Source organism: Microchirus variegatus (genome assembly GCF_963457635.1).
Source record: "Microchirus variegatus genome assembly, chromosome: 5".
Classification (NCBI taxonomy): domain Eukaryota; kingdom Metazoa; phylum Chordata; class Actinopteri; order Pleuronectiformes; family Soleidae; genus Microchirus; species Microchirus variegatus.
In genome coordinates, this window is record NC_139806.1 from 29887816 (window position 1) to 29898786 (window position 10971).

At 41.0% G+C, this 10971-nt stretch overlaps 2 protein-coding genes across 2 annotated transcripts; both read right to left on the reverse strand.

Annotated features, from left to right (window-relative positions):
- Positions 1-682: 682 nt before the first annotated feature.
- Positions 683-2936, reverse strand: LOC310927400 (olfactory receptor 2K2-like; the record flags this gene model as incomplete). The annotated part of the gene is made up of 3 exons (XM_083889694.1): positions 683-1035; positions 1552-1778; positions 2557-2936. 3 exons carry the CDS (start codon positions 2934-2936, stop codon positions 683-685), a joined length of 960 nt encoding a protein of 319 aa, XP_083745820.1.
- Positions 2937-5037: 2101 nt separating this feature from the next.
- Positions 5038-7908, reverse strand: LOC310927401 (olfactory receptor 52D1-like; the record flags this gene model as incomplete). The annotated part of the gene is made up of 3 exons (XM_083889695.1): positions 5038-5390; positions 6022-6248; positions 7529-7908. The coding sequence occupies 3 exons, from the start codon at positions 7906-7908 to the stop codon at positions 5038-5040; spliced, it is 960 nt and encodes a 319-aa protein (XP_083745821.1).
- Positions 7909-10971: the final 3063 nt, after the last annotated feature.

Consider the following 10971-nt stretch of genomic DNA (forward strand, 5'->3'; position numbering starts at 1 on the left):
AACAACGTTAATGAAAACTCACCCCATGAGAAGATAGAAGGTTAATAAGAGGTTTCGGGTGCTGGCCTCATGTCATCATCTCAGACCTAACTCCAGTGTCTGTTCCTCAAGGTGTCCAGTTATTTTCATGTCCTGCTCTCTTTCGGACGCTAAATAATCCATCTGGCTTCTGGTTTTCAGATACCGTTTCCCTCGCCAACACTTTCGCGTGTTTTACGGACGAAGCGGAGCTGAACTGTGTTGCTGTTGAGTTGGTGGAGACAGTGATTTTGTGGTGTGGCACCATGACTGAGTGTGATGGGGCTAGGGATGATGTCCATCAAATGTTCGTGTCTCTGGTTGTTAATAAAGTTACAGACTTACTCGCTGCTTAGCACATAAAGATCTGTCTCTTCAGACTTTCTTCCGCTTGAAACCATAAAATTCAACAAAATATATTTTTTTTAATTCTTTGTTTCAGCATAAAATCATTGAAACGTACATATCCTTCATAGTAAAACAGGTATTATATAAATTAAAGAAACAAAGATAGAGTTTTCATGAGTGTCTTTAATTTTTTTAAATATTTAAAAAGTACAGTCGGAACTCAAGAGAGGAACCGAGATTAAGAGGTTTGTCCTGCACCACTTTATTGTTTGACATGAAACAGATCAGGAACCTTTTTCACATTTTTATAGCGCTATCATTTTTTCAGACGTAATTGAATGGTAAAAATCTTGATGATGCTCGCACGCAGCTCTTTACTCAACAGTCCGTAGATGATGGGGTTAATGGCTGGTGGGATGATGATGAACATGATGCTGAAGAACTTCTTGATGTTTTGGGAGACGGAGGCAAACCTTTGGCCGAGGATGATGATCAGTGACGCTATTTGATAGGTCAGATAAACCACGATGTGCGAGGCGCACGTCTGAAAGGCCTTGCTGCGGGTTCTGTTTCCATCTCTGCTGTGTTTTACAGTGTGCAGGATTCGGAAATAGGTGAAAGTAATGATGACAAAGACGCTTGTACTCAAGCACCAGGTCATGGACAGACCTGCAAAAACATAGAAAATACATTTATCATCCTGTCGTCTGATTCTCTTGAAATTTCAAACGTTTCCTTTGCTAAATGTTGGAGATTGACGCATGTTTTCAGGGATTTGCCCAGTATTAGCTGTAACTATTTTACATTAAAAATAAAGGACAGAATAGAAAAGAACTAACACTGCTGTCAAACCTGTCAGACGTCTGTAGGAATTGATGTTGGAATCTGAGTGACAGTGAAAGATGTTTCTCTAGTTCTTTCTTTAGTTATTTCTGGTGGAACCACAGGCTGGGCCACTAAGACGTTGGCATAGATCATGCAGAAGGGATGACATTTAACAGGGTCTTTGAATGCATCTTGTGAGCTGCTCCCGTTGTTGAATCCTGTTGAATACTCTAAACTCCAGCACATGAGAGCTGGAGTTTATTGTATTCAGCAAATAATACCATGAAATATTCAAGTAGCATTTTTGCCAGAAATACCCATCCCTAGCAGCTTTATTCTGAAAGGTTGCTCTGTCCATACCATAGATATTGTTAATGGGGGTGGGCCTGCAGGCCAGGCTTAGGATAGAGCGGTTGCCGCAGTACACGTGACGAATGGTGTTGCCACACAGCGGTGTATTGACGTGGAGAGCGAAGAGCACGAGGATGCACAGCACAGCGACAAACCAGGAGAGGGCGCAGCAGGAGTGCAGCCGAGCTGGAGTCATGATGGCGTGGTACCTGAGCGGCTCGCACACAGCGACGTACCTGCAGTGGAAAAGTGTTTTACAGCAGCTCAGCCTCTTAAAGTCTTTCTCTTTCACAACTGAAGAACCTACCAATGTGTGGAGTGGAGTTCAGTTTCTAAACAAGAACCAAAACAAGTCTTCATTATAAAAACCCATGGATCGCCTGGATAATCTGAGTATAGTAGCTGTTTGTCGGAAAATAATAAATCCAAATGAGAGTACTTAAATCTACCGATAGCTCCAAAATCTACTTATCATTGCAAAATCTACATAAATGTACTAATAGTTCCAAAATCTACCTATAGTTTCAAAATCTGCCTTTAATTTTAAAATGTGCTTATCATTCCAAAATATACTTACATTTTCTTACAGTTTCAAAATCTACTTAAATCTACCTATAGTTCCAAGATCTACTTATAATTCCAAAATCTTAAAAATTCATCAAAATCAACAAAATTATATTTGAAAAAGTCACTTTGCTTGAGCATAAAAACGTTTATAACGTACATATCCATCATTTAAAGAAATAAAACAGGTATTATATGAAATGATAGGTAATAAAAAGAGTATTTGCAGAGTATTGTCACTGCTTTGAGAAGCACAAACATCTCAACTGTGTGCAGCTTTATATCCACACAGAACTCCTATATCAGTTTAAAAAGACTAAAGTTATACACATATTATTTCTGAGCCGTATCACCTTGATTTATATTGTGATATTTATTGATATCGAATGATATAAAAAGGTTTATAAAAAGGATCAGATCTTATTTTGAACTCTCGGTGCATCCCAGTACCTGTCGTACGCCATCGCCCCCAGAATAGTCTGCACTGAGGCTCCGTACGAGTGCACGCAGAAGGCCTGAGCGATGGCCGACACGTAGGCGATTCTTTTCTCCCCCGTCAGAAAGTGCAGCATGAGGCGCGGCAGCACCGCGGTGGAGCCCATCATGTCGCAGAACATCAGGTGGCAGACCAGCACAAACATGGGCCTGTGCAGGCTCTTGTCTACGACGATGATGAACATCACCACGCCGTTCCCGAACAGCACCACCAGGTAGTTCAACAGAGCCAGAAAAAACAGGAGTGGGCCGTAGCGTGGCGGAATATGGAAGCCCTCCAACTGGAACACAATGGGCTGGCTGAGGGGAGTTAGCGGAGACGTGGCGTTCTCCATCCAGAACAACGCGATTCTGCAAAGGACAGGAAAAAAAAAACACTTTCAGACTTCAGAGTAAAGCAGAAGAACCAGAACCAGACGACACATTTTTACCTGCAGTAAAACAATCAACAGACACTCTGCTGTCGCCTCGTCAGAGCTGTGGTGTTGCTCTCACTCCGTCTAAATGACTTTAGGATGTTTTCGTGGTCAACAACACCGCCCTAACCCCGCCCCCCCACTGCTACTCAGGTCCTGGCCCGCTGTAATGATTGGCTGTGATTTTCATTCATTCAGTCCAGTTGAAAAACAACAAAACTTAAAAACGTACTTTCTGGAAACATACTTGTACGTTTACGCAAGTGTCGATTTTTGCGTGATTATGTTAACAAAAAAAAACATGTGTCGACTGGACGGCGGAGAACAAACCGATTCCAGCGGTACCATTTTTATCACTCTACGACCAAGATTCACGGATCCAGCCCCAAATTAATAGCAAAACAACAACTGACTTTCAAGAAATACAAGCAGAAATGTTGTCTTACCTTTGCTGTTTATCAAAACAAGTTATTTCCACCGGAACAAAACCACTTCTAATGAAGAACTACACTTCCCAGCATGCTTTGTGAACAAGTCCCTTTCTGATTGATCATTACAGAGCGACATTAGATCGTTCTGATTAGAGAAGGGCGAATGTCCGCACAAATGCGTCATATGCATTTAGGTTCTTTTGACTCGCAAATGAAGTGATTGACACGCATTTGGAGACCGGATCTGATTCTACCAGTTTAGAGGTTTAAAACGAGCTGTCAATCTCCCTAATTAACCAAGGTAAGCCAGAGCTATGGCGCTGCGTAACTGAAGACGCTGCAGAGTCACAGAGTTGTTATTACGCACCGCACAGGGAGCATCCATTTACAGACAGTTATCATACTTTTTTTTTCTTTTTTTTTTTAAACAAGTTGTTTTTAGACCAAAAGTGACATATAAATAAAACTACCTAAGAAGTCTCAAATGGCACAGATGATGCCAAACTGTACCGAAAGAGATAACACCTAGACATCTCTTTACTAAAACCTCTGTAATTTCACTCTGCTTCATTTCAGCAGCATCAGACTTTGCACAGATCATGTCCACATGTTGTTATATGACCTCCATGTGTTTTTAAGCTCCTACTGCATATTTTAAAGGTGATATTTGCTTTAAAATGCAATTTTTTTTAGGCGAGAGAAAACAATCCTTCATTTATGCTGTGTTCCATATAAATTTACTCTGACACAGTGGCATCTACAGTGAAACTTACTCACAAGTGTTATCTGTATTTTGATACCAAGATAATCCACATAGAGCTTGTAACTGCAGAGATTTACTCTTTTTAAATCTACTTATAGTTTTAAATCTACTTATGTTCCAAAATCTACTTAAATCTACCCATAGTTTCAAAATCTACTTAAATCTACTTATAGTTCCAAAATCTACTAATAATACCAAAATATAGTTATAGTTCCAAAATCTACTTAAATCTACTTATAGTCCAAAAAACTTACTTTTCTGGAAACATACTTGCTTTTAGGTACTTATACGAGACTGGTGGCAGTGTCATGTTTCTGGATTCAACCTCATAGTTCATAGTTCAACCTCATAGTGATGCCTGCACACGCGGTTCTGGGAGTTGTGATTGTGGGCGCTACAGCCATTTCTACAAAACGGCAGCAGACCGACCAAAAGTCTAAGTTTGTGATCGCTTGGAACACTGCATACCATCAAATGAGTGAAGTACAGCCCGGCCATCGGGTACAGCCCACACGCCTACAACTGTTTTCAGTCGAAACGCAACCCTGACCCAGGACTCTACCGTTCCAAGCATGACAGAAGAAGGGCCTTTTGTGATGAATGATTGATGATGCTCCCAGAGCTGCATCCTCATGTGAATGGTTCAAAGGACAGTACAATGTGATGGAAGGCCAGTGATCAGTAATTAAAGCGACAAAGATAGTGTTTTCATAAGTGTCTTTTATTTTTTTAAATATTTAAAAGTACAGTCGAGATTAAGAGGTTTGTCCTGCACCGCTTTAGTGTTTGACAGATCAGGAACCTTTTTCAAATTTTTAAAGCGCTCTCATTTTTTCAGACTTGATTGAAGGGTAAAATGCTTGATGATGCTCGTGCGCAGCTCTTTACTCAACAGTCCGTAGATGATGGGGTTAATGGCTGGTGGGATGATGATGACCATGATGCTGAAGAACTTCTTGACGTTTTGGGAGACGGAGGCAAACCTGTGGCCGACGATGATGATCAGTGACGCTATTTGATAGATCAGATACACCACGATGTGCGAGGCGCACGTCTGAAAGGCCTTGCTGCGGGTTCTGTTTCCATCTCTGCTGTGTTTTACAGTGTGCAGGATTCTGAAGTAGGTGAAAGCAATGATGACAAAGACGCCCGTACTCAAGCACCAGGTCATGGACAGACCTGCAAAAACATGGAAAAATAAATTTATTCTTAGTATGCGGCATTAGCTGTATCATCCTGTCGTTAACGCATACGTTTAACGCATGTTTTCAGGGATTTGCCCAGTATTAGCTGTAAATATTTTACATTAAAAATAAAGGTTTGTCATCGCAGGTACAACTCTAAATGCATAAAATCAAAAAAGGTGCATGATATTCACATTTGTTTCTCTTTGAAATATGATAAACACGTCATATATGAGCCACAAACACCTCAAAGTGTCTTTAACAGAATAAAAAAGAACTAACACTGCTGTCAAACCTATCAGACATCTGTAGGAATTGATATAGGAATCTTTGAGGGACAGTGAAAAGTGTTTCTCTAGTTCTTTCTTGAGTTATATCTGGTGGAACCACAGACTGGGCCACTAAGAAGTTGGCATAGATCATGCAGAAGGTATGAACTTTACCGGGGTCTTTGATTGCATCTCGTCAGCTGCTCCCGTTACCTTAACACTCTGAATCCTGTTGACTACTCTAAACTCCAGACTTCAGAATATTCAACAGATAATACCATGAAATATTCAAGTAGCATTTTTGCCAGAAATACCCATCCCTAGCAGCTTTATTCTGAAAGGTTGCACTGTCCATACCATAGATACTATTAACGGGGGTGGGCCTGCAGGCCAGGCTTAGGATAGAGCGGTTGCTGCAGTACACGTGACGAATGGTGTTGCCACACAGCGGCGTATTCGCATGGAGGGCGAAGAGCACGAGGATGCACAGCACAGCGACAAACCAGGATAGGGCGCAGCAGGAGTGCAGCCGAGCTGGAGTCATGATGGCGTGGTACCTGAGCGGCTCGCACACAGCGACGTACCTGCAGTGGAAAAGTGTTTTACAGCAGCTCAGCCTCTTAAAGTCTTTCTCTTTCACAACTGAAGAACCGACCAAAGTGTGGAGTGGAGTTCAGTTTCTAAACAAGAACCAAAACAAGTCTTCATTATAAAAACCCATGGATCTCCTGGATAATCTGAGTATAGTAGCTGTTTGTCGGAAAATAATAAATCCAAATGAGAGTACTTAAATCTACCGATAGTTCCAAAATCTACTTATAATTCCAAAATCTACTTAAATTTTCTTATAGTTCCAAAATCTACTCATAATTTCAAAATCTAATTATAGTTCCAAAATCTACTTATAATTCCAAAATGTACTAATAATTCCAAAATGTACTTATAGTTTCGAAATCTACTTAAATCTACTTATAGTCCAAAATATACTGATAATTCCATGCTCTGAAAACAAGTTTATTCATGAGAATTTACTACTGTGAACTTTTGCCTCGATTTGCCGTGTGTTTGTTTGTTTGATTTCATCAGAGGAATAGAAAAATTAATCCTGCTCCCTGATTTTTCAGCTTCTTAAATTTAAATATTTTCAGATTTTGTTGCTCCACGTAAAACAATAGAATCATTCTAAAGCATGAACACGGCTTAGGATTTTGAAATCTTAATCCACAGTTTGTTTAGCGTTAGTTTGATTTTTGTGTCACATGTCGACCAATTATTACAAATTCTACCTAATTCTATTTTGTTCTATAGTTTTTTTGGTTCCCAGAAACTCAAAAAATGTTCAATCTTCACACTTAACTCCAGCTTAACACTGAAGATGAAGCATCACAAGTCAAAACTGAACAATATATGGATATTATGTCTGTGACATAAAAATATCATAATCATCATATTTACGGAATATAGTTGTGGAAAACACTAAATATATGTATATTGGTTAAAAATACATCAAAATCAACAAAATTATATTTGAAAAAGTCACTTTGCTTGAGCATAAAAACGTTTATAACGTACATATCCATCATTTAAAGAAATAAAACAGGTATTATATGAAATGACAGGTAATAAAGAGTATTTGCAGAGTATTGTCACTCTGCTTTGAGAAGCACAAACATCTCAACTGTGTGCAGCTTTATATCCACACAGAACTCCTATATCAGTATAAAAAGACTAAAGTTATACACATATTATTTCTGAGACATATCACCTTGATTTATATTGTGATATTTATTGATATCGAATGATATAAAAAGGTTTATGAAAAAAGGATCAGATCTTATTTTGAACTCTCGGTGCATCCCAGTACCTGTCGTACGCCATCGCCCCCAGAATAGTCTGCACTGAGGCTCCGTACGAGTGCACGCAGAAGGCCTGAGCGATGGCCGACACGTAGGCGATTCTTTTCTCCCCCGTCAGAAAGTGCAGCATGAGGCGCGGCAGCACCGCGGTGGAGCCCATCATGTCGCAGAACATCAGGTGGCAGACCAGCACAAACATGGGCCTGTGCAGGCTCTTGTCTATGACGATGACGAACATCACCACGCCGTTCCCGAACAGCACCACCAGGTAGTTCAACAGAGCCAGAGAAAACAGGAGTGGGCCGTAGCCTGGCGGAATATGGAAGCCCTCCAACTGGAACACAATGGGCTGGCTGAGGGGAGTTAGCGGAGACGTGGCGTTCTCCATCCAGAACAAAGCGATTCTGCAAAGGACAGAAAAAAAACAACACTTTCAGACTTTAGAGTGAAGCAGAAGAACCAGAACCAGACGACACATTTTTACCTGCAGTAAAACAATCAACAGACACTCTGCTGTCGCCTCGTCAGAGCTGTGGTGTTGCTCTCACTCCGTCTAAATGACTTTAGGTGTTGTCACAGGAGTCCATCAGCCATGTCCATGGTCAACAACACTGCCCTAATCCCGCCCCCCCTCTGCTGCTCAGGTCCTGGCTCACTGTAATGATTGGCTGTGATTTTCATTCATTCAGTCCAGTTGAAAAACAACTCACCGTACGACTGAGCCATCAAAACTGAAGTACCGTTGATATCAGGGAAATTACTTTTGATACTGAAGTAAAGTAAATGTCATATTCTTTCAGTCATTTATAGGAAACATACTTGTACTTTTACTCAAGTGTCCCTTTGAAGTACTTTATATGACACCGTGTTTAAGGATTCAACCTCGTAATTACCATTATTTTCTCTCACGTTAATTGTCTGGCTGGCAGTGAAGTAAACAACATGTTCCCTGAGGTCAATACTGCATTGAACTCTGTGACATGCAGTACTGGGAGTCCTGATTGTGGGCGCGACAGTCGTTTCTCCAAAACATCAACGGACCAAAGTGTTTGTGCTACAGTTTAACGCGGAACACTGCATCCCCTCAAATGAGTGAAGAGATCGTACTAAAAATGTTGTGTGCACTTAGCTTCCTTGTCACATGTGGCTCTTCAGCCACTCTGCAGTGGCTCCTTGTAGCTTTAGAGATCAAGGCGACAAATAAAAGTGTTTTAATATCTTGTGCAACATCCAATGTCGACGTAAAATGCAATATTCAGTACATGTTTGGATGTGTCCTGTCCATCTTTGGATCCACATACCGTTTTTCTTGAGCACGAACAACATACAATCCAAATATTTGCTTCATTTATTTCAAAGTGGGTTCATTTTCATTTCTTTAATTTGCCACAAACAATGAAACAATGTAAGGGGGTCGTACCTATGTTCCCCGGGTCCTATGTTCCCCGTTTTCCCAAAAAAGGTCCTATGTTCCCCACTTTGTATGTGACAGGGGAACATGGGACCCTTTTTTTTAAAAAGGGTAGGGTTAGGGTTAGAGAAAGGGTCCTATGTTCCCCAGTCACATACAAAGCGGGGAACATAGGACCCGGGGAACATAGGACCCGGGGAACATAGGACCCGGGGAACATAGGACCCGGGGAACATAGGACATGGGGAACATAGGACCCGGGGAACATAGATACGGTCCCAATGGAAGAACCTGGTCTACGGGGTCTAGAGGTTGGGTATAAACTGAACATGTTGTAGTTCTTAAATGTAAATGAAAGAGACTATTACTATTGTATATAGTTTGTCTGTATAAAAACCTTTATATGTGTTATTATCTTCATCTTGTGGGTTTTTTTGCGGCTCCAAATGAATTTTTGGGTGGAGAGACAACAAAAATGGCTCTTTTCATCCTAAAGGTTGCAGACCCCTGTACTAGACCGTAGCGCTATACTAGCACTGCATGCTAATACATTACAGTTGTAAACACAGTAGTAATGAGTGTCCTGAAGGCCTCAGCTCTCCCAGGAGTCTCATTGTCCAGCGTGTTAATAGAATTAAAAGCTTAATTGAGGACTTCAGTGGACAGGGAGCTGCTCCCTGAAGGCCGTCCTTCTCCCTTTGGACCATCCCACTTGTCTCTTTGCCTCCTCTGTCCATCTTCCTCTGATCCTGCTGACATTCTTGCTCTTTAAAGGCCTGATTTGGGAGCCGGTGGACGGGGCCACACAGTGGAGCCCGTGGCTAGCACTGTTGTGTCACCACAGAAAGTTTGCTGGTCCGTTTTTGCTGTGTTGATACTCTTAAATTGCCCGTAAGTGTTTGCCCTGTGATGGACTGGGAGCCTGTCTTGGATGTACCCCGCCTTTAGCCCTACGTCAACTGGGATTGGCATCAATAGCCTTGTGACCCTGGGTTAGGGTGATGAATGAATGAAGATGCTAAACAGCCCCAGATTGGACAGAACAGCCATGGTTCAGGATTACTGTAATCTGTCTGCTTGATTTTCTACAGTATGTCCCTTGATTTGTGTGATGGGATTAGAAGAAAGATCCGGGTTGTTGAGTAAGTTAGATCTAAATTGTTGAGTTTTCTTGCTGTTGACCAAAGTACAAAGTGTTCTATCGTCAGTTACCTGCAGAAACCAGAGGTTCATCATCGTGTTGTCAGCGATTTACCCCCAGGAGCTTTCATTACTAACCTCTGATGTCACTGTTTCCCTGATAAACATCTATTAGCGGTCCTGTGCCTCTGCTCCCGCGGGGATAATTAGCATTAGAAACTGTTGATCGGTGTATGTTGAGGCGGCGGCAGTTCACAGCAGACCTCATTAATGATCACCTCTGTGTGTCAGAAACATTAACGCTCATTACTGGCTGCTGTGGGAACTGGAAGACGCAGTGATGAAACTGTTGTGTTTCAACACTCGGCAACAAAGTTTAAAAGTTGTTATCTTGCAACTCAAATCCCCTGTTCACCTTTTAATTCAGCTATTACCTGATCATTAGCATGAACTTTTTTCAATGTGCTGCATCTGAGAGGCTCAGTGGGAATGTTACAGCTCCATCTGCTGTACAGTTTTTGCCACTACATCTCAAGAAGTACTTTATGAAGAAGAAAAAAGTCACTTGCAACAAAACTGAGTGAACAAAGCTTTTTTATTATTATTTTTAAAGTGTTCATGTGTCTCATGGCATTGACCAAACCAACAGGACGTACAACAAGATAAACAAACATCTGACAACACTGATGAATTTGGCATTTCTCAGTTTTACACTTTCATTGAAATGCTTTCACTTTGACGTCTCCTAAATTGAATTATTAAATATTTATAATCACTATACTAAAGCATGGGGTATCAAACTCATGTTTAGTTCAGGGGCTGTCATATAAAGGCTTATAAACAACAAGAACTCCACATTTTTTCCTTTGTTTTACATTTAATGAAGAGGTAAATGCTTTT